The 23,870-nt window shown below is 46.2% G+C and overlaps 1 protein-coding gene across 2 annotated transcripts in view; it reads left to right on the forward strand.

Annotated features, from left to right (window-relative positions):
* Positions 1 to 17,304, forward strand: part of ppp2r3a (protein phosphatase 2, regulatory subunit B'', alpha) — a 55,298-nt gene extending 37,994 nt beyond the window's left edge. Inside the window, exons 1-12 of one of the 2 annotated variants that reach the window (XM_035610260.2) lie at positions 7,212 to 8,075; positions 9,263 to 9,547; positions 9,842 to 9,945; positions 10,048 to 10,150; positions 10,251 to 10,325; positions 11,697 to 11,940; positions 12,450 to 12,498; positions 12,604 to 12,693; positions 12,820 to 12,995; positions 13,112 to 13,230; positions 13,514 to 13,620; positions 13,912 to 17,304. In XM_035610260.2, the coding sequence (XP_035466153.1) occupies positions 7,944 to 8,075; positions 9,263 to 9,547; positions 9,842 to 9,945; positions 10,048 to 10,150; positions 10,251 to 10,325; positions 11,697 to 11,940; positions 12,450 to 12,498; positions 12,604 to 12,693; positions 12,820 to 12,995; positions 13,112 to 13,230; positions 13,514 to 13,620; positions 13,912 to 14,008 (1,581 nt within the window). In that variant the 5' untranslated portion in view covers positions 7,212 to 7,943 and the 3' untranslated portion in view covers positions 14,009 to 17,304. Of the gene's footprint in view, positions 1 to 7,211; positions 8,076 to 9,262; positions 9,548 to 9,841; positions 9,946 to 10,047; positions 10,151 to 10,250; positions 10,326 to 11,696; positions 11,941 to 12,449; positions 12,499 to 12,603; positions 12,694 to 12,819; positions 12,996 to 13,111; positions 13,231 to 13,513; positions 13,621 to 13,911 lie in introns of those variants that run through there. The other variant, XM_035610259.2, reaches the window with a different exon arrangement.
* The last annotated feature ends 6,566 nt before the right edge of the window (positions 17,305 to 23,870 follow it).

Here is a 23,870-nt window from a genome sequence, read left to right on the forward strand (position 1 = left end):
CAACGATGACATCATTCCTCCACTGCCTCCACAGGAAATAAGGTCACAGCAGGACCCTCAGCCAAGCGTGGAAATACGCCCGTTTCAGCCCTAGGTGCACACACAAACACACACACACACACACACACACACACACACACACACACACACACACACACACACACACACACACACAGACACATTACAATGCACTCTCAGACAGGGACTGGTGTTGCTATGTGTGAGTGGACAGTTTTCCAATACAGCTCATACCATCCAAGGTTAGCCTGGACAATGGATTATTCATCACCCAGCCCTTTGACACACACACACACACACACACGAACACAAACGCACGCGCACACACACACACACAGAGAAATGGCGGCCTTTTATAAACTTTTTTGCATTTGGCCAGGAGATATTTGCACGCACATCTACACACACACACAGCACTTTTATGCAGTTGACATCATAATTCACCACTCCTGGTGCAGGCTGGGATATCATCCAGCTGCCGTTCCCAGTGCAGAATGTGTGTTGGTGTGTGTGTGTGTGTCTGTGTGTGTGTGTGTGTCTGTGTGTCTGTGTGTGTGTGTGTGTGTGTGTGTGTGTGTGTGTTTGTGTGTGTGTGTGTGTGTGAGAGAGATTTTTTTCTGCACACATTCACACACATATGACTTTTTTTTTTACATTTAAGTTACCTTTTCATCCAAAAAGTCTTAATCTGAGGCAACACTGCTGCTTTATCTCCCCGGGCCTCCCTCTGTGTCACCATGGAAACCACCACAGTATGTTGAGAAGCAGTGGGTTTCTGGTGGAACTCCCCTCTCCCCCAGAATATCAGTTGTGCAATCGGAGTGACTGATGGGGCCTCAAATGCAGAGCCACGGCACCAGGGGGACATCGTCGATGTAGGTGTGGCCGGCTGTGTGCGTACGTGTCTGGGTCTGCATTTGTGCGCGTTTCCGTGTGAAACACTTTTCCAGTCGCCTCGTCTTACCCCGCCCTCCCCTCTCTCTCTTTGAACTCACCCCACGCTCCAGCTCCACCCAAACCGAGCCGGGGGTGTTGTTCTACAGTAAACTATGCCTCAGCTGCTGAGATGCTGATGCTCTCACCAGCTGGTCAAAAAAACAAGCGCGTCAGGATTTACCCTCTGAAAATATTGATCCGCCCTCCTTGTGAATAATTCAGTTCTGTGGGAATGAAATACAAGCTGCAGGATGATTGTTGCCTTGGCCCTGCATATTGTTGGTACAAAATTAATATTTGAAGCCGGGGTTTCACGCACGCATACTGTTCCCGTCAAACAAACATCTGTCAGCCAAGGGGGATTTTTAAGAATCTTACCTATGACTGAGTTGAGGTCAGGGATCTGAGGCGCACAGCGCAAAACCAGCGTCTCCTGTCAGGTGCCGACTCACCTGTGTCCAGACTCTGTAACATCCAGAGAGCTGCTGCTACCCTCTAGTGACTCCCAGCGCCTACTGTATCCCAGTGCACGGTGTCAGGCTCACGCCTGCGGGATTTTTCATACGAGGAGAATGAACGGCTCCATCTACAGGATGATCGGCGAACTACCACCGGCGTCTCTGGGTTCAAGGATCAGAATTAGAAAGTGGGTTTTTTTTTGCCAAGTACAGTAGGTTTTCACATGCGCTTCTTCTCCTTCTTCTTCTTCATAAGCTTTTTTTTTATATATTGCTTTTAAGTGATTTTTCTTACAACCACGTGCAGGGGGAAAAAAGACAATGTGTTGAAACAATGTGAAGGAAAGGGTGGTGCAAGGTACAGCACTGGCCTTTAAAGACATGTTGTCTGGAGACTTATGTCAAATGATGTCAAATATTGCCAGAGATGCAGAGGCAAAGAGGCTGTTATGCTTCTGATCTGTAAGGTTGGATCCGGACTCGTGCAACAGGTTTCCCGCTTTTCATGCACCGCGCTTCAGTGTCATCCGACCCGTCTCCTCCAAAGATTTTTGAGAGGACTTTTTTCCTCCCCACATTTCTATCTGCCTTTACTCTTCTATCTGAAAAAAAAAGGAGGGGAAACTGGAGCTGATCTGCGTTGGCCACTGGCTTGTGAGGAGTCTCTTGCTGCACTCTAGTGTCAGCTCTCGCTCTGCAGCCTCAGGCCGGCGGCCAGCACACTGCCGCCGATAGAGCGATGAGCTCACGCACTCCAAACACTGACGCATCCATTAAAAGGTAATACGAAACTATCAAAACCCGATAGCCACGTGTATAAATATGTAAGTGCCGCGATGGCCAAGTCGGAGCTTGCTGTTATTAAACATCACTTGTCGACAGGGGCTGCTGTTCCCGCTGGGGGAGATGATTCACTGGAAATTTTTTCCTGGTGATGGAGCTGGGCATCCCTCTCAGAGATAGGCAGTAAAGTGATACCGCAAGGATAAAAAAAAATCTATGAAGTAAACCGCCCCTCCCGTGTCTATATTTATAATGTAAGTTTGATGTTTTGATGCAGTAATGTTTGATACAAGAATGCAGTTATTCAGAAGTGCATTTGAGGTGGAGCCCTGCAGATTCATATGGTCAGATATCGTAGGGCTAAAATAAGCAGTTAAATTATTGGAGGCATTTTCGTGTACATTTGCCATTGATTTTAATAAATTCCAATTCAACGAAGTTTGTTTATGCTTTGAAAATAGATTGTTTTTTATATTCAATTAAGTTTCAGTTATTTATGATAGTTATCATTTGCTGTATTTAACTCTTAGCAAAGATGTGAAAATAATGTTTGTGCTCCTCTAAGCTGTCAGTGATGATGCCAATTGATAAAGAATTAGTGTCTGAAATCTCAGTCTACAGCTCACTAAACTGTTGAGTGTCCATTATACAGTGTGTGAACAAGAGAGTCTTTTATTCCCCGTACTGGTCTTAAAAGGAACTCCGGTATCAGTCGAGATCTAATGTAGCGGTCCAGTGGCTGTTGGCTGCTGTTGTACTTGTGCCTGTGACATTCTTATTACAGCGTTGCCTCTGTCTCCGCCCGGCCGGCTGCAGCAGCAGCTGTGTTTTTTAAAGCGTTCCCATGTTGTCCTCCTCTGATACGGATGTGAGGCAGACCGTGGCCAGCAGTGATTCACTCCATCTACCACGGAAGCAGCTCTTGAACCTGGTTCATTCTCCCCAGTTTAGAGAGGATGCGCCCCCCCAAGTGTGTGTGTGTGTGTGTGTGTGTGTGTGTGTGTGTGTGTGTGTGTGTGTGTGTGTGTGTGTGTGTGTGTGTGTGTGTGTGTGTGTGTGTGTGTGTGTGTGTGTGTGTGTGTGTGTGTGTGTGTGTGTGTGTGTGTGTGTGTGTGTGTGTGTGTGTGTGTGTGTGTGTGTGTGTGTGTGTGTGTCCTTCTTGAGAGGAAGTGAGACTTGGAATAAAGAATAGAGCTGCAATGTGAATTACGTTTCCTGCTGTTGGCACGGTAACACTGGGAGCATTCCAGCCGCCACTCAATCTAGGGAAAGGGTTATTGCCATGGGGATGGCATTTGGCAGGCCTGCTGTAAAGTGAGTTCAGACCACTTACTGTAAGCTGTGTGTACGTGTGTGTGTGTGTGTATGTGTGTGTGTACTTTCAAGTCTAGTTCACCTTTGCTCGTTCAAATGGGTGTACCTATTCTACACAAATGTGAATAATAATATATCTGTGACTATGCATGGTAAATAAAAAAATCAGACAGTACATGAAAGTAAAAGGTTTAATGTGACTTGGCAGTAGCTATCAGTGATCATTATCAAAAACCTACTAAATTGCGTGTGTGTGTGTGTGTGTGTGTGTGTGTGTGTGTGTGTGTGTGTGTGTGTGTGTGTGTGTGTGTGTGTGTGTGTGTGTGTGTGTGTGTGTGTGTGTGTGTGTGTGTGTGTGTGTGTGTGTGTGTGTGTGTGTGTGTGTGTGCGTGTGTGTGTGAGAGAAATCTGCCTGGTGCCTGAAGCAGAAATAAACATGAAATCGGCAGCTAAATTTACACCGACAATTTTACACAGCGCCGACAGACAATGTCACAGAGCAGGTGTGTGTGTGAGTGTGTGCGTTTAGGAAGTTGTTATGTTCACACTATTCAACTCCTCTGAAGGGCTGGAAGAAGAAGTTCCTGTTAACTGAATCCATTGAGACACACACACACGCGCCGGTGCGTGTGTGCGAATCAAACCCCTGTAGAAGGACATGTGTGCGTCCGATGTGTAACAGTTAGATGAAGGCAGCAGTTGTTGTTGGACAGCTGCCCCCTCTGCCTCGGTCCCCCCCTGGTTTTTCCCATCATGCATTTGTTTGATCAATGTCATGGAGGCTTGCTGACTCACCTGTTCCCGTAGCGCGGGCCCGGGATTAGGTCTGTGCGGTGGGCGGAGGAGAGCACTTGCAAGACACAACCCTCGCACGCGCACCTGTTGCTCGGCACCTAAACCCTCCTTAAATTTCCATTAGCACGTCTTGTTCTTCTCCTCCTCCTCCTCCTCCTCCACCCCTCTCTCCCTTCCACAATCCCACAACCTTATCTCTCTGTCCTTCCTCTGCTTAACACATCATCTCGGAGGAATATGATAATATTAGCATGTTATTAAGCGCGCAATAGGTCCCAGCAAAGGTTCAGTCGATCTATTTTTTCATATAAATCAAAGGTGTATGCACAAATGGCACCAAGACGGCAACACAACAGTAAAGAATTTGGGTCAAATAGCCGAAAAACAGTGGTTGTTATGTATTTGGGTGGCCTCTGCACTGGCTGACACATGCCTAACTTATGTAAATCTCCCAGTGGGAACAGTTTATCCCACTGGCTGTTTTCATGTCGCTCGAGCAGACACACACATACAGTACACACACACACACACACACACACACTCATACATTAACATGTACCGCTTGAAGGGAAAACTCCTCTAATACTTTCACTCGATTGTTGCATGTTAGTTTTTTATTTTATTATTTTGAATCTATGATTTTCAGTACATCTATGAATTTCTAATAACACATTTCAGTATTTCCATACTGTAGTGGAAGATCAGATTTCTTTCTGGACGGTCTCCACCCTTAACACAGCTCAACAACTTGGTAAATCGACTGTTTCCCATTTAAGGTGCTTGGCGAGCACTGACGGTGAGTGTTTTTTGAAACGGTGGCCGGACGTTTAGAGCGAAGCGGCAGGTTTTAGGACCGAGAGGAGACTTTTTTTCTCAGAGGACAGGGTTTCGCCGCCTGTCAGTCAGTCGGACAGGAAAAGAGCACACAGCTGCCCGATGGCATCTGTCCTGGCTCCCTTTAGATTCACTCTCGCACACACTGACACATGCACACACACACACACGTATCTCTTTAGGCAGAGTTTTATGATAGCGCATCGCTTCCAGCCGATGATGTCGTGCAGAGGAAGTAGGGCCAACGGACTCGTCTGTGATCAGAGCGGCAGAGAAGAAGAGAGATGGGGGGGGGTCAACATGACATGAGAGGCTGGTGAGAGGGCAGTTGTTCACTCCGCAGATCATGTTCATCTGTTGATAGACACAAGATACTGTTTGTATAATATTTCCCTCTGCATCAGGACGGTTAGAAGTTTGTGAGCGTGTGTGTGTGTGTGTGTGTGTGTGTACTGTGTGTGGGATCGGTACGTGACCTTGGCTTCTGTACAGAGTCCAGTTGTTCCAAAGAATTCGGTAGGGCGTACAAGGAGCCGAGAGGAGTTACCCTAAAAGAAACCCAAGGTGAATCACTTTATTTTTCTGGAAAGTCACTCGCACTCAGGCAAACGTCCTCTCCTTCACCAGACGTCCTACAATGCGAGGAATCTCTGCAATTCACCGAGTTGGCATTGAATCCACACAGGGCCACGAGAACAGAGTCTCCAAAAGCATAATGTAAGACAGTACACGTGTTATCAACATGTTTCTGTTGTGGAAAAGCTCATTATTTCCGTTTCCATGGCCCCTTAAGATTTTCCCGTGATTTCATGACCCCCAGGAAACTGAAAAAATAATTTCCTTAGTTCTTGTACTTTTCATCCAAGAGCACTGATGTATTTCCACTCAAATATGCCCCCCCCTGTTTTTGTGAGTCAAATCGCTCATGGAGCACTAGATGGCACTAGACTCTCCATCTGTGTGCTGCCCTGAAACACAACCGCTGTGGAAGACGAGAGCCTGAGAAACCGATAGTTTCCTTTTTCTCTGACAGTCAGCAGCCAGCATTTATATATATATATACGCAGTACAGTATGTGTAAACGATTAAACGGTGTAGTTTCTTAGATTAAAATAGGCCTCTGCTGTCTGTCCTGAGGGATCACCACTCTCAGGTCGGTGTTGCTTGGCACCGAGTGGAAACCGGCCTGTCGACGGGACAGAGACTCGGGACACCCTGGCAGATGGCAGACATTGTTATTGTCAATTCATTCCCGGCTAGTTAAATTGTTAGCTAAGCAGCTGTTACCATATATGCTAATTGGCCAGGATATATTTATGTTAATAGCGAGAAGAAACTTTGTTTTATGTAGCACTTTTCATTACATAAAGACAGCGTTTAAAAAATGAGTAAACATTTTTTTTTAAATTCAGCCACAACAAGTTGAATTATATCTTGCACCAACTTACAGTATTAGAAGCATCAGGAGATAAATATAAATTCTAATGGTGGTTTTATGGTTCTGTGATTGGCACCAATGAAGAGTGGGGCTAAAACGATCAGGTCAATTCTGCTACAGATCTTATCAAATTTGTCAAAATAAAAAATTGATAATCAAATTTGTCATCCATGGTTTCCAGCTATTCAAATATGTTTTACATAATAGAAATGATGTAATTACCAGCCCTACCGGTGTTTATAATGAGTCATTGGAATAATGTTCTGACATTTGATGAACTGAAAGATTATTTAAATATATGTATATATATAGTGATGGAACAGTTGTCGGCTTAATCAAGAGATCGTGAACATCATCATTATCTTCCAACAGCGGGGGACGGCTATTATCGGTCCGTGAGCTAGTCGAGGCAAAATGACTGTGTGTCAACGGATAGAACAACAGGTGCTTTCCTCCGCTGATTTATCTCTCCATGTGAAATTACCTCTATGATAATGTTTCATCTCGCTCCTGCCCGACCCCGCTCGCGCCGAACCTCCGACCCAAGCTGCTGTAACATTATTTCAATCGTAGTCACCCGGAGTTGTAACTTCCCGCCCGGCTTACTTTCGTCAAAGGCGGGGACCCGAGGAGCGCTCGGACCCTGCGAAACCGCCGCACACAGATATGCAACACGGCTGAATCCCCTCCCCGCCCCCCAACCCCCCAACGCTCAGGACAGCCGGTGTGCTGCGTGTGTGTTGCCAGACCCCCGGCATTGGCTCATGTTTCCCTGTGCAGTTTGTCAGAGCGCAGCTTGGAGCAGCAGGCACCAGTGAGACTACACCAAATACATACATCCAGAGCTGGCAGGCCGGGAACATCAGAGGGTTTCTGCCTCATATAGAAGCTGCCGTTTGGGGGGCCCGTGATTTTTTTGCCATAAAGCAGCACGCCACTGCACCGTGGTTCTGCCTTCTGGCCTTCAACAGTGGCACGGGGAGGGCGGGGGGCTCTTGAGGAACATCTCTTTACACAGATACACCGCTGGATTACTGCCGTGCGGGACACCGATTTTCTCCCTGTGCGTTCGAGCGGAATCTGAAAGAGAGAGATTTTGTGAGCGTGCATGATTGCCAAAGAGCGTTTTGAGTGAAATCCCACACATGCTGGATATTCCTTCACTTTCCTGAGGTTTTTTTTTTGTTGTTGCTTTTGTTACTGGACATCTGAGCTGTTAGGGGGACTCCTTCACTGCAGCCCACTCGGTTCTCCTTTTTCACTTATTGTCCGGTCGCTGGGCGAGCCGGTCCACCCGGACCGCTCCCGTGTCAATAGCCGCACCGGTGGCCGTGTCTGGTGGGGGGTTGCGAGTCTCGGCCCCCACCATGATGATCAAGGAGACGTCGTTACGCCTGGACCCTGACCTGAGGGGGGAGCTGGCCTTTCTGGCCAGGGGGTGTGACTTTGTCCTCCCCTCGCGCTTCAAGAAGAGACTGAAGTCCTTCCAGCAGCAACAGGTCAGTCGGTGCAACGGGCCGGAAGGACGGAGTGCGGATATATCAACATAATAACCACTGGGGTTGTCTCTTGATGCGTGCTCGCCATTTGTTTTCCTTGCTTACACACATTAAATACACACATACAGTAGGTGCAACTTGCTGCCCTCACACACACACACACACACACACACACACACACACACAAAGTGACATGCCAGGGACGACAAACTATTCAGAGGCAGATACCAGCAGTGTATTAATAGGGCAGGAGTTGCAGGAATAGAGTGATAGAATGAACGCTGTGAAGGAGAGCGACAGGGGGGAGGACCGGCTCCAGCTGTCCTGCTCAATACACACAGTGTGGAGGCCCTCAAGAACGAAACACACACACACACACACGCACACACACACACACACACACCAACCACAGCAGGCACCCGGGGGTGTCTGCTTGAAAAAACACTGACAGGCTTTTGATTTGTTCCTTTCATTTCACTGATGAATGAAATGTGTCTTTATCAGCATCACCTCTGAGGCGTCACGTTGGTTGCAGGCAGATGACTATGGAGTTCCAAAACTTGATTTCACCTTGACATTGCTGGTATACATTGTAAATGAGATAACAAGAGTATGTTGACGATGAAAAAGAATTCTGTTCAGAGCTCGTCCCATGGACACTTCACAGTGTCATGGAGATTGTCTGGTATTAAGATTTTATTATAAGCTATTATTATTAATGATGATGAAACGACAACAAATACACAACTAGTGCCAGAGATGATCATCGATTACATTTGAAGACCAACACAGTCTTGAGTGCTGCGGTGGCACCTGAAGATTTTCTTGCCTCAGTTTTAAATCAGTCGTCGAGTGCCGACTGAAAGTTTGTGACACAAGTCTTTCTTCACTGTTTGTCCATAGTGTATGGACTCAAGGAGTTTCCACCACATTCTTCACATCAGTGTATTATCCAGTGTTCAGTCTTGTAACAAAGTTTCCTATCAAGCTTAACAAGATGGCTGCGTTGACCAAGGTGTTGCAGGAATATCTTTCCCTTAATATCCGGTCCACAAACCATATGAAAGGAAATAAAATATCAGGGTTCAAAAGCAATGAAAGCGTGAGGTGTGATCAGGTAATCGACACCAACCCTGCTCGTCCATTTCGACACATGATCTCCCTTGTGTGATCTCCCTTTTTTTTAGGTCCAGTCCAAACCGGACAAGAAACCAGGCACGCCTCCGCCAGCCCCTGCCCCCGCCCCGGCCACACCTGCCCCCACACCACGCTCGCCCAGCCCCCCGCCGGCTCCGGTGATAGTCGCCCCTCCGCCGCCTGCCGTCAACATTCCCAGGTTCTACTACCCCCGTGGGCTCCCTGCCCCGGGCCCGGCTGCCAACGCCGACGCAGCCATCGATACCATCGAGGCGGCCTTCACCGAGTTCGAGGAGGAGAAGGCCGACATATATGAAATGGGCAAGATCGCCAAGGTCAGCGGTTTGACAGCAGACATTGTGACGCTCAGCAAGGCTAATAGAAACACTAATAATACCCGTGACTATACCCAGCTTTTATGACATTAACGTCGGTCTTGTCTTGTTTCATCTTGAAGCTGCCACGCTGCTTAATTCCACAAATGTTTTCTAGGAACACCAGAAATCACTGCGCACACAGTTCTGATCAGCAGCGTGACCACTGATTCCAGGAAACACTGCACGCTGTTCTCGGGTACAATTCTTCTGCGGGGTAAGGTAACGCTTGTGTTTTGTTGTGTCTACATTCAGGCCTGCGGGTGTCCTCTTTACTGGAAGGCGCCCATGTTCTACGCGGCAGGTGGCGAGAGGACGGGCTTCGTCTCCGTCCACTCCTTCATTGCAACCTGGAGGAAGTAAGACAAGACGTCACGTCCGTCTGAGCCGTCGTTCGTTACGGCTTTTGTCTGTCATCAGGTTATGAATCTAGGCCTGTCGTCTCCTCTCCTCTCCTGCAGGTTGTTGCACAGTTGCCATGATGATTCATCAAGGTTTATTTCCCTGATGGCCAAACCTGGCTGCAACTACCTGGAGCAGGAGGACTTCATTCCTCTGATGCAGGTAACACGTTGATCCGCGATCTCTGTGGTTTTCTCCTGTAAAGTTCAAGTCGCACTCATCTAACTTTGTGCTCCTTCCTGCTTCCTGCTTGTCTGATTAGGACATAGTGGACACGCACCCCGGGCTCACCTTTCTGAAGGATGCACCTGAATTCCATTCCCGCTACATCACAACGGTAAACGGCAGGGAAAATAATGTCAGCTGTCCGGTTACACATTATTAACGCTGCGGCCTGTAGACACTCTAGTTGTACTGAAGGTCACAGGTACAGTACACACAATGAAGACAGGCGTGAATTACACCTTTTTTATGACAAGAAAAGGTTGAAACTGTACAAAATATATAATAAATGTCCATTTTATTACAACATTAAATTTGGATTATGTTGAACTATTAATGACAGAATGTCATGTGAAACTGAAGGAGTACTGACGGACAGTATTTTCATTTCCTGACACTTTATACTTCTACATAACCTGTGTACTTTACTGTTATATATATATATTTAAATTTTTACTCGACTGTGTAAATTTGACAGCTTTAGTTTATTTGTCGCTTTACAAATTAGAAATATTCCTGACTTTTCATACAATTGATGTATGGTGATTTATGAAATATGATGATGACCAAAGAATGAATCATCCGACATGTATAAAGCAGCTGAAATCAGACCCACCTGTCCTGGTTACAAAAACAAAAATACAACCAGAACATGATGGTTTGTCAGTATTTGTCAGCAGATTCTGTGCACATCTAGCAACTTTGCTGTGTGTGTGTGTGTGTGTGTGTGTGTGTGTGTGTGTGTGTGTGTGTGTGTGTGTGTGTGTGTGTGTGTGTGTGTGTGTGTGTGTGTGTGTGTGTGTGTGTGTGTGTGTGTGTGTGTGTGTGTGTGTGTGTGTGTGTGTGTGGCCTGGGACAGCTGCAACATGTGCTACAGAAGTTGAGGGTCTGTCTGTGCAGCCGAGCAGAGGAGGCCGGGCTCCGGTGCGTCAGTGTGAAGTGACATCACGGAAACACTGATGCCCCCTACAGCCTCATGCAGCTGCAGCAGAGGCCCTCGGCCTCTCGCATGTCCATATTAAGACACTTCCTTCAGTCCAGGGCCGGCTGACCCCGCTACTGTACGAGACATTAAGTGGCCCCTGGGAGGCTCATGTACCAGGAAATGGGTGCTAATCCGCTCTTTACTAAGCTCAAGTGTTGTGTTTCAGGCACGCGGGCTGCAGGCCCTCTGGTTTCCATTTTATGCTAAAGACCTGTCTCACTAAGATTATGAATGAGGACAAAAATATCTTGTTGTGGACGGGTGGTTTCCTTCATGGAAACATGAGGAATACATCTTATTAATATGGAGGCGTCCAGTCGGTCCGACGGCTTCAGCCTCAGACCTTCCAGTTCCCTTTTTGAAACTCCTATTTTGTTCAAACCGCACCAAACCAAAACATTAGAGAAGAATTCTATATTCAACTTGGTTGATTCTGTTTCCGTCGCACTTTGTAACAAAGTCGTGCAACGAATTCACCCGCGCCGCTCTGCTCTGTCCCAGGTGATCCAGCGGATATTCTACGTGGTGAACCGCTCGTGGACAGGTCGCATCACCATGATGGAGCTGCGCAGGAGCAACTTCCTGCAGACGCTGGCCCTGCTGGAGGAGGAGGACGACATCAACCAGATCACGGACTACTTCTCGTACGAGCACTTCTACGTCATCTACTGCAAGTTCTGGGAGCTGGACACTGACCACGACCTCTACATCGACCACAAAGACCTGGCGAGATACAACGAACACGGTGAGAGCTGCGTGAGCCGAGCATCTGAAATACGTCCGTACCAGATGCACGGGGGCTTTTGTACAAGAGTGTATCAAGACAGAAATGAGGCCAGTGACAAAATAAAAGTGATTTCAGAATCAAAGACATAAAAGGTTTTGGAATGAATGGCGAGGTGTTTTCAAACTTTTTCTTTTTGATTCGATATGGGTTTTAATGCCAGACAATCTGGCTTTTGGAGCATTCATTTGCTGATCTTCATTTTTCTGGGACCTCCTCGAGCACTGGTGTAAAAAAAAAAAAACAGCAGCCGTTTGTTCTCGACCCAGCACCTTCGTGCGTTACATTTTGAATTGTATTATATTATGATGATCAATCTGGCCAAAATATAATTCACTGATGTAATCCAGCAGTTGCGCAACTGACTGGTACCATATGTGCAATGGTTTGAACCGGGTTCCCTTTGTTACTTTGTATATGAACGAAATCACATTTGCTTATTTTTTTTCCTCATTCTCTCCTCCGGACAGCCTCCTCGAACAGGATCATTGAGAGATTGTTCTCAGGGGCCGTCACTCGGTACGTGGGAACGCGCACACATAAACACACACAGAGAGGAGCTGATTACCTCACCATTGGTGGCGGCACCGAATGTGAACGTCTCTGTCTCCCGCTTGTTTCCAGGGGCAATGCCGTGCAGAGGGAAGGCAGGATGAGCTATGCCGAGTTCGTCTGGTTCCTCATCTCCGAGGAGGACAAGAAGAATCCCACCAGGTATCAGTCGCTCTGGCATTTTTGGTGTCTTAATAAATATTTGATATCGTAGTCGGACGCCGCACTTCAACTTTAGTCTGTGTGAAGTCTGTAACTTGACATTGAACTCGTCATTTCTCTCTTCAGCATTGAGTACTGGTACCGGTGCATGGACGTAGATGGCGATGGCGTCCTGTCCATGTTCGAGCTGGAGTACTTCTACGAGGAACAGTGTGAGAGGATGGAAAGGACGGGCATCGAACCCCTGCCCTTCCAGGATTTGCTCTGCCAGATGCTCGACCTGGTCAAACCCGAGAGCCCAGGTGGATTATTTTTCACACCCCCTTTTACAATCGTGTTACCTTTTATTGCTATAGGAAAGCCCCTCCTGCCATCTGACATTTCCACAAACCGCGTGTTTGTCCTTGTTTTTCTCCAGGTAAGATAACCCTGAGTGATCTGAAGCGCTGCCGGATGGCCCACATATTCTTCGACACCTTCTTCAACCTGGAGAAATACCTGGACCATGAACAGAGGGACCCGTTTGCTGTGCAAAAGGTGTGAATCTGCATCTTGTTCTGTAACACTGGCATTTTGAAGCAGCAACATACAGTTGGAAATATCATATCAGTTCGAATATGCTTAACAAAAAATCCTTCATTAGCATTTGAACAATGGGATACTGGGGTTTTTTTGGTACCAAGGCTCATGAGAGTCTCCTTTGCCATTTTGATATATTTAATAGATTTGTTCCTTAGTCATCGTGTTTTCTAAAGTGATAGGAATTTCTCTTACTATTGATTCATTGCCTCATGTTTGTGTTGTGCATGTTGTGTTGCAGGACATTGATAGTGAAGGTCCGGAGCCATCTGACTGGGATAAATATGCCTCGGAGGAGTACGAGATACTGGTGGCGGAAGAGACTGCAAATGACCAGCTACATGAGGGGTACGGCACTCACTCATACACACACACACACACACACACACACCCACACCCACACACACACACACACACACACACACACACACACACACACACACACACACACACACAGACACACACACACACACACATACACACACACACACACACACACACACACACACACATACACACACACACACATGCTTTTCCTAGTATGGAAATTAACCTAAAATTAGGTTGATTGGACAGAACATACGAGTATAAGGTGTATGCAGCAACAACCAGTTCTACTATGTGTGTGTTTGTTCCCAGGTCTTTTGATGACGACTATGAATCCGAGGAGCTTCAAGTCACCGGAGAGATTGGGAATAAAATGGAAAAACTGGTGATATCCGACCTGTCAGCATGAAACTCCACTGGCCTGGAATTCCTGGGCCTTTTTGTCCTGGAAAAACAGATGGGAGTGCAAGTGATAGACGGGTCCCATAAGATGGACGTAGCGGGATAAAGACACGGATGCAAAGACGGAGGGAGGAAAATGGTTCTGGCATCTGTCTCGCAATGACTCTGGAGTCTCCTCAGAGCGGACTCGTCGGCTTTTGTGTGTGTGACCGTGAAACCAGTACTGTTCTGTGTCTGGTGCAAAAAAAAAAAAATCTATTCATACAGGAAAACAATATCACTGCCTCCAGCTTTTCACTCCGAGAGAACAGAGCCAGCGATGGTGGGAGAAGTGCTCAATAAGCTTTTCTAAGGAAAAAAACAAACAAAAAAACACCTTTACTGTAAAGTAATTTAATTGCCCTTGTGAATTCTCTACTGACAATCGTGCCAGAGGACAATCACCTGCAATCTCAGCTGTTGCCACGGACATGTAGACTGTCGGTAACGCAAATAGACTCTCGGGGAGTTGGAGGAACTTGCACACAGAAAGAAGATAAGGGCCGCGATAGGCATCACCGTTCGAATCCCCGAGTCACAGCAGTCACCTATATCACATACAGACAGACACTGCCGTCAGAAACCCGCCGCCTGTGCGGCTTGTCACTGTGTTTTTCTTGTAAAGGAAACCTCTGTTCCCTTCAGGGAGGAATCATGTAACCGTTTGGTTTTCGGTTGCAGCAGCACCTCTCTGTGGCCGGTCCGCGCTACTGCGCGTCGCCCCCCCCCCCCCCCCCCCCCCCCCCCCCCCCCCCCCTGTCATGCACGGTGCGTGACGCCCGGCCTCAGCCCCTCGCCAAGAGGGAGCTCAGTTCACTGCACAGCCGGAGCGGCTCTATTCTTAGAGAGGCATTATCGGCGCTCCACCTCTGGACTCCTCTCTGAAGCCGTTCCTGAACCCTGGAAGAAAAAATGGACTGGTCGTGCTCCAGCCGGTGAGCTTCAGAGGGAGATGTGAACATGAAATGATGCATCTCGACAGCCCTGATCAAACTCTCTGGTAGAGTTGCCCACACATTTCCACCTGTACCATTTGTAATTATGTATGCACATGAGAACAGTGAGTTGTTCCCCGTTCAGTCTCATGCATTCATCCTGCGCATCCCGCCGAGTGTTTTCTCACATCCCCTTGTTGATTGTGTACAGTGCCCGTTGATTCCTTTCATTTTGTTTCTTGTCATATTTGCCCCCAAAATTTTTTTTCCTTCCCAGGAGTCGTTGTTCAATACCATTTTGTTTCTGAAGCTCTCCAGTGTCCGCGATCTCCCTGCAACACACACACCGAACACCCCGCTGATGATGCCTCCTTAAAAGGATCCGTAGATCAGAAAACATACTTTCTCACAATTCTCGTGATGAGTGTTTTGTTTTATGTTCCCAACTTTTGACATTATGGGATCACCTTAGAGTCCAGCCTCCGTCCCGTTACAATGGAAGTGAGTGAAATTGGTTGTATCTCCTGCAACATAGGCAAAAAAATTAACATTAAGATTGAACAGCAGCCTGTTTGAAGCACTTCCCCTGTTATTCAATACAAACCACAGAACACACTGTGAACAGTTTCCATCGGAGCTCCTCTCTGTCGAGGAAATAGTCCTGACATTGAGGAGTAACAGGACACCGTGTCTGGCGGGACGTGGTGCTATTGAATTTCTCAGACGTGATTTTTATTTTAATTTCTTTCATACGTTGAGGACCACATGAAATTCCACTCACTCACCATCGTACCGAGGTGGAGAGAAGAAATCTCGGCAATAGGAAACGGGTAAAATGAAATAACACCAACAGCTAAGTGAGATTTTGCCCGTTTGTGTGGACTGATCCTTTAACTCCTTTTAAAAAAACGATTTAGTGCGCTGCACTCGCAGGGCCAGGCGCATGTGTGTGTGTACACTGCGCTCACTGTAATAGTTAGGAGCGCGTGTTCTGCTTATGCATCACTGATTGAGGAGTGTGTTTTTAAGGAGCGCGTGATGTGTTGCGCTCAGTTTCGGCTTTCGGGCCGTTTATATGTCATAGTCGTTGCCATGCGGATAGTGTTCCTGGGTTCTGTGTGTGTGTTAGTGTATGTAATGTACATAAACACACTCGTACACAAGCCTCACAATGGATGCGAATTAAAAGGGAGAAAGAGCTAGTGGATGCTGTAAGGCCTGAGGGACCTTGAGTTTTCCCTCGTTTGCTCTACAGCCATTGTAAATGTGCCTGACTGTGTATGAAACTATATTATTATTATTATTATTATTAAAAAAACGGTAATAATAAGCCATTATACAAACAATGGCTCTGACTTTTGATGTATTTTTTGACGGCTTGTATCGCTGTGCCACTGTGTGGCTCGGGGGGGTAAATTATGTTAGATGCGTGTACAGTTTGTTTGTGTATTAGATGCACAGCGGATTTTAGTGGAGGAGGGGACGGGGACGGGGGGGGGGGGTCTGAAGCTCCGACCACCTGACAATCACAAGGAAAATGTGTGAGATACATGTCACATAGAAAAACCTCCGAGACTGATGTTTCGCTCACACACTCTCATGGAGACTTGTTCCCACCCAAACAGTTTTTCAAAAGAAAAAACTGTTAAAGGTGATTGGGGGGGGGGGGCACATCACCGCGTGATACATTTCTGGCTCTATGCAAAACAAAATGTCCTGGTGCTCACACGCGCAGCATCAGGCGGGGAGAGAGGCCATGTGGGAACTTCTTCTTTGAAAATGATATCTCTACTGTGAGAGAAAGAGAAAGCTCTTTAATTTTTGTTGTACTTCCTCTGTGCGGTGGTGACCTGAGCAGGTGGAGATGTGATGCGAATCCTGATGGTTACCGTATTGGCATGGTTTTTCTTTCTGTCCGTCACTTTGTCGCTCTTTCTTTCTTTGTCCTTTGTTTTTCTTTTCTTTTTTTTTGTGTTCGTCTGAAGTTTAAAAGTTTAAATAAAGATGTTTCAAGAATATTAATTCTCCTTGAAGATTCCTCCTTGCCACCCTCCGCCTGTCCCCTCTGACACACACATCTCTCTCTCTCACACACACACAGAGACACAGAGACACAAACTGTATGTACGTCATCAACCCCTCCTTGTGTACACACTGTGTCCTGTAAGTGTGTTTGTCTGCACTGGTGCTCAGTAGCATATACTTTATTATCTTTGACGCTGCCGAGTGTCCTGTCCGGGAACTGGGAGCTGATTTTGAGACATTTCTACTTTATTTGTACACGTAATAATAACAATAATAAAAAAGTCTTTCCCGCCTAAAGCTCAAATTAAATGTTATCTGCTGTTTTCTTTTAAACAGCTGAGTGTGTTTACTCTTCAAGGGTTAGGAAATGAATCGATGCTGGCTTCAGTTCATGGAGGCGTTCTCAGACCCACACGGTCCGGACTGTGGCTGGCACACAATGACGTCAGCGGCTCTGCACTGAATCACCGTGACTGGCGTCACTGTTGTCATGACAAAACACGCGGCCGACACAGGAAGTCTCTTGTGAGTGTGGCACATTGTTGGTTGTTCCTTAGTGCCAGAACAACGTATCCGAGGAGATTCCCAAGCTGCAGCCGCAGCCAACGATGACAGATAGCCGATCAGTGACTGTGTGTTGTTTCAGCCACGTCGCCGTCTATTGCATTATGCGTTATGTTGTGCAATTCAGTTCTGTAACGTTCCCAGTGGACCCCTCTCTGCCGTCCCAGCCGGGGATCATACTCAATCTGGTTGCAACATCATGCATCATGTGCTGTTATTGTGTACTAATATATGACAATCCTACCCAGGAGTGTTTCAAGGGACTTTGGGGGCCCCAGGCAAAAAGGACCCGGGAGGGGGGCACACGCTACCATGCCAGGCACGTCATACACATGCTTTAGACATTTTAGTCGTCAACCAGTCCTCCAAAATTACACATGGACGATCATAATCTTCAAGGGGGGCTCTCACAATATTGTCGATTGTTGCAGACTAACATAATCAACCGTCCTCGGGCGTGACCCCCATCTGAGCATCGGGGGCCCCCTGGCTATTGCCTCCTTTGCCTACCCTGTTGCAACGCCCCTGCTCCTACAGCGAAGCAGTTGCCACTGGTTACGCCATCAGAAACACTCCCAAGCTGCCTTCTACCAGTAACCTTACTGGGCAGGAAGTGGTTTGTGTCCGGCCACAGCCAAGTGGTACCATCTGGCATTACTCACCTTTTTCACTAGAACCATTCGTCTTCCCCCTCTCCCTCTTCCCCGACCCCCCTCACTTTCCTCACCACATATTTACCCACAGCCCGACACGGTCGGATTTTTACATTAGCACTATGTTTGAAACCTTTGGTTCAAACATATTGAACCTTTGGTTCAAACATATTGATCTGTTCAAGTAAAGTTATAATAACATCAAAAACGGTTTCACTTTTGAAGTTGCGATCATCTTTGTTTTCTTTAAATTAGACTGGAAATTTTTCACATACCACACTATACCTGAATTGATAATACTTTGGAACGAGGCCATCTCATGTTCTGGTTCCCACACTTTTACCGGAGATTCCCTCATCTTCCCACATAACACTGATTTGTTTGTGCAGCAGTTATCTTTTTCTTTTTTTTTTATAGGGATATAAATCATAGCAAAACAAAGATGATGGTAGACAGGAGTTTTTCTTTCTGTTTGCTCTCCTGAATGCAGTGGTTGTCCTGAGAGTGGTGCAATAGTTGGCTTGCCACCATGTTGTGATGTGTGCATGAGCGATTGGCCTCCCCATCGAAGGTCAGAGTTGACCGGTCATTGTTTGAAATGGCACTCGGCTTGTTTTCCACAAATGTCAGGGACAAAGTCATAAGCCAACCAGATCGCTGTCCCACCTCCCCACCTACTTGAGTCACCGACATTCCACCGCCATGATTGCCAACACCCGCCACCCCACGGTGGTGGTGGCAGGGTGACCCGGCAACCGTGATGTCATGACTGGAAGGTGTTCTCCAAGCAGGGACACCTGAAATGATTTGCTAGTGTTAGAGCAAACACAGATCCGTCCTAAACACAGAGCTTCAGATAAAAGCCGACAGAGACCCCCCTCCCGACTGGAAACCGATTCCTCTTATCAAAGAGGGACCGACAGGGACAGAGAGATGTGCTTGGGAACTGGAGGGACTTGAATTATGTGAAAGGGTCTTACTTGTCCCAGACAGACTAGTGATAGCAGGAACATGTGCTTCGGATAAAGCGGCGTGGAAAAAATGAAGGGGCGAAAAGAGAGAGAGGAAGCAACTGGAAGCAATTCATCTTATCAAAGAGAGACGGAGAGATGTGCTTGAGCACAGAGGGATTTTGAATCAGGTGTCCTGCCTGCTCCAGACATACCAGAGATACCAGATATGCGCCAGATAAAATAACAAATATCAGTACCAGATATTTAAAGTCACACGTGCAGACTTTGTAGCCATGCCAGGGGCGTGGCAATGACGGTCACTTCACCGCGTCAGACCAGACTGAAATAATTGTTGGATGAACTGCCATGACACCCAGAGGATACATTTTTTGGACTGTAGGTGGGTTGTCATGGGCACAGCTATGCAAGGCCCTCTACATAAAGGATACTATGACTCTGGCGACCTTGACCCTAGCACCACCCGGAGAATCAATTCCAGTGAATTCGACGGTTCTCTCGCTTTTCGCGTAAACGCCAATGTCCGACGGACAGACTGGCTGATAGTGCAATAGTTCCATCGTTGGTCTTCTGTGTCAACAGGAGCAGAGAAACTTGCAAATGAGAACAGCTTCATTTATAATCCGGCTCCAATTGGAACACTGTATGCGCGAGCCCAGAGAGTGCCACGAGGGGCCGAGGGACTGAACATATGACGCCGTCATGTCATGAATATGCGTATCGTTGAGAATCGAGTGACATTTAGCAAGTGTTGGAGCACGCTGGCAACTTTTCGTTGAAAGCAGTTGTTCATAGCGGTTCCGACAGTTTTTTCGATTCCATCCTCGATTTGGCACATTTAGCATTGATGCTCCAACCGCACGTTAGGTTTCGCCCTTGTCTTGTAAGACGATGACAGCATTCTTGATGGTGCCATGGACTGTGCATGAAAGTGGACGTAGTCACCGGGTCCGGAAAATGACGCCAGTGCGGAAGTGCCTCAAGCATGTATTCTCCGGAGTCACCTGCAGAGGGTTTACTCCTTGGTCGCAAAAAGAAGTCCGTTTTCTACAGAAGTCTATGAGAAAAATGACTTTTTTTCACAACGTCAGTAAACATTTTCACAGATGGGTTTATGGTCTCGATTCGCTAGTTTCAAATCCTGTTCAATACAGCATGATGTTCATTTCGTAAATGATGGTCCAATCTGGAGTAAAATAGACGATAAAGCACCGCATGCATTGGTTGCAGGTTGTGGGTGGGCGCGTGCAGTGGACGAGCTAATTCAAGCGCACAGTGGAAAAAGGCCTTCGTTTCTTCATAATTGACGTATTTGACCTTTAAAGAGGAATATAATAACTTCGTGGTGTAAGTTTTGTTCAGATGTACTGTAAGGCAGACTTTAATGTCACATCATGTCATGTGATTTTTTCTGTCTAATCGCAATAGGACTTTAGTGATAGAATCCCAGCAGCTTATCGCATCCCAATTCACATCCAGCTTCTTTGCAGACCCACGTCTCCACACATTTAAGGCCCTATCTCTTCGAGGGAAATGCAATTCAGGACATCTATATACAAACATATAGACACACACACACACACACACACACACACACACACACACACAGCACAGACATGGGTGAAGAAGAACTTACAAGAACCCGACGTTTGTAACTGAGCTTACAAGAACCCGAAGAAAAACGAGGGGTAGGGAGCAGGGGGTAGAGAGAGGTTGACAAACAGAAAAAGTGAGAGAGAGAGAGAGAGAGAGAGAGAGACACAAAGAAAAGAAGGCATGTCTGCTCTTGTTGGTGTGCAGAGAGCTTTGGGTTGACTCCTTTGAACTCATGATGAGCAAAATTCCATCCTCACATCTACGGGAGGAAAAACCTCAGACACACACACACACACACACACATCCACCTTTTCTCTACCGCCAGACGCCCGTTATCATCTATCACCTGGTGTCTCAGAGTTCATTCCACTTTCTAGTGAACATATGCACACACACGCTCATGTAGACACAACATGCACACACACACACACACACACACACACAGTCAAAGTGCAGCGAGGGCATAATTAACATCTAGAAAACCACCGCTTTCTCTTCTCTGTGTTCTCCCTGCTATAAGAATATACAGCAAATACTATCGTACGGCTGGACATATTCCACTAACTTCAAAAAAAAAAGAAAAAAAAAAGAACTTTGGTGAACTGAGCGAGCATGATTACAGGGAGGGCTTGCTTTAAAGAGACTCGGAGAAAGAAAAAATACGAGAGGGGAGAGACGGGGAGAAAAAAGGGGAAAAGAGAGAGAGAGAGGGAGAGAGAAAGCCGTTGGGTTGGTGGTAAACATCTGGAGGTTGTGGAGGCCTGAGCCTCACCTGCAGGAGAAATAACTCCATCGCCATTCAACGCCAACAACAATAATCTATTAGACAATTAAACCCTAATGAATATGGATTATAATGAATGCATTTGGAAGTGGCTCAGTTGGCTTCAGCCGTGTTATGCCATATCTGGCAGTCAGGGGGCTCCACAGTCTGCCTGTGCCCACTGTGTTTAATCTGAGATGTGCTTTTGGTGAGAGCATGATTTGTCTGCCTGACATATGAGGATGCTTAGTGTTTATCGAATTCAACCGAACTGAATTGAATTCCTCGCAGGCACAATGTCCTGGTCCAGGGCCACTTTTCTACTGGCTTAGAGTTACACCAGTGGCTGTTTTCTTAGCACAGTTGCTGGAATGTGTGTGTGTGTGTGTGTGTGTGTGTGTGTGTGTGTGTTTGTGTGTGTGCGAGCGTCTGCAGAGAGAAATCTAGAACTCAGGGGCAACGAGTGTATTTGGCCGAGTCTGCTTGCTTGAGAATACAGCGAGGAAAGAGTTTGAATGCAGTTGGAGACGAACACTCGCACAAACGGACGGAAACCCCCGCGGTTCATTTTAACAGCTTGTTTCTGTGCCACTGTGCACTCGTCCTCTATGCAGCTCGCAGTGATGTCAATGTGCCATATATGTTAACTGGAGAGGAAAAAAATGTGTCTCAGTTTGAACATATCTCCCCAGTTTTAGCTCATTCTTTTCACCTGTGAGTTTCCGAATTTCTTTAAGGAATATGTGTGGCTGAGCTTCTAAATCAGTCCCCACCAGCCCGAAGCTTGAGAAAGGGCCTTGCTGGCTATTCCTCGGCCGAGGCTGAAGACAAAGGTCGACGGCGCCTTTGTTGTTGGAGCCCCAACCATCCATTTTTTGAAGTTTTACCTGAGGAACTCTGACCAGAAACGTCACTGTCTATTTTAAAATCATCTCTCCAAAATGTACATTTACCCAATGGCTTTTACATAATTGGTTTATGATTCTGCAATCCTGTTTTTTTAATTTTAAATGATGTCCTATTATTTTATTTCTTGTCTTTGATTTTGATTATTATCTTTACTTTATTCGTCCCTCTTTGTGAAGCACTTTGTAAAGGCCTTGTTTAAAGGTGCTATATAAATAAAGTTATTATCATTACCATTGCGAAACATCAACCAAAGTGACGAATGCTTTGTCATTCCAGCTGAAGGATTCTTCAGTCCTGGATCTGTCACTGCAGTCTAATGATGAAACTTGTTGTGAAGTGAGTGATTCACTTTTAACTCTCATTACTCATCAGTCAAATCCTGTATGCATGCCAAATCATATCATCTGATCTGTAATTTGATTCCTATCTTCAATTGCACTAAAGATCATTTAGCAAAAGTGACTAGTCCTTTTATCACTTGTTGGCTTTGAGGGGTTTGTAATGAAACTATTCAAATTGTGCAAGTGGCAGGGAGACAGTTATTTGCATTAGTATCTCAACACGCCCTAATAATCTCCTCCGCAGATAAAAGTTCTCTGTTTATACATGTAGCTGTGCACCCAGACGAGGAAACTGAATGTATATACAGGTGCAAGCCCAGATACACTCTAATATTTGAATTATACTGTATTCTGTTCTTTACAGTATAGATGAAGCCTTGTGGTCTTTTTCCAACATGTGTGGGAGCCAAAGTCACCCCTGGTTGTATTGACTTTGGTTGTAGATTCTCTTCTTTTTGTCAAAAATAAGGTCATGCTGATTTTGTGTATTTTATTTTAAGCAGTAGATTTGGACCTGTAACCCTTGGACCTGTCAGCGGAGCGATGCCAGGTTTAGAGGGACTTTGGTTTGTTTATTTATCTTATTTACCTTAGACTCCTGTTTCTATTCTACTATTATTACATTTCCCCTGTACACTTATGTGTTGCTATGGCAATTTTGAATCTCTCCTATGGGGAGCAATAAAGGTACATCTTATCTAATCTTATCTTATCTGTTGTTTTGAAGGCGCAGAGACACAAAACTTTGACTCACCTCCAAATCTGCCACTGGCAGGTTATTCTGAATATTTAATGTCTGTCAACGATATAATTTAAAAGTTATTTTTCTCTGACATTCTCTTTTATTTTAAAGTAGTTTTTTTGTATAAAAGCTCATTGACATTTATTGTTAATTCATTGTTTGTTTTCCTCTGTTGTAAGAGTGGACAAGTGACCAGTGCGAGCAGGGGGACATGGGGCAGAGCAGGTCATCGCAGGTTCTGACATGAAGATATTCTGGGTCACCATGAAAGATTAAGGATGGATTCATTTGAACAGCTCCAAGGTTTTATTCCAATGGCTAATCCCACTAT

The sequence above is a fragment of the Scophthalmus maximus genome, chromosome 15 (assembly GCF_022379125.1).
Source record: "Scophthalmus maximus strain ysfricsl-2021 chromosome 15, ASM2237912v1, whole genome shotgun sequence".
NCBI classification, from domain to species: domain Eukaryota; kingdom Metazoa; phylum Chordata; class Actinopteri; order Pleuronectiformes; family Scophthalmidae; genus Scophthalmus; species Scophthalmus maximus.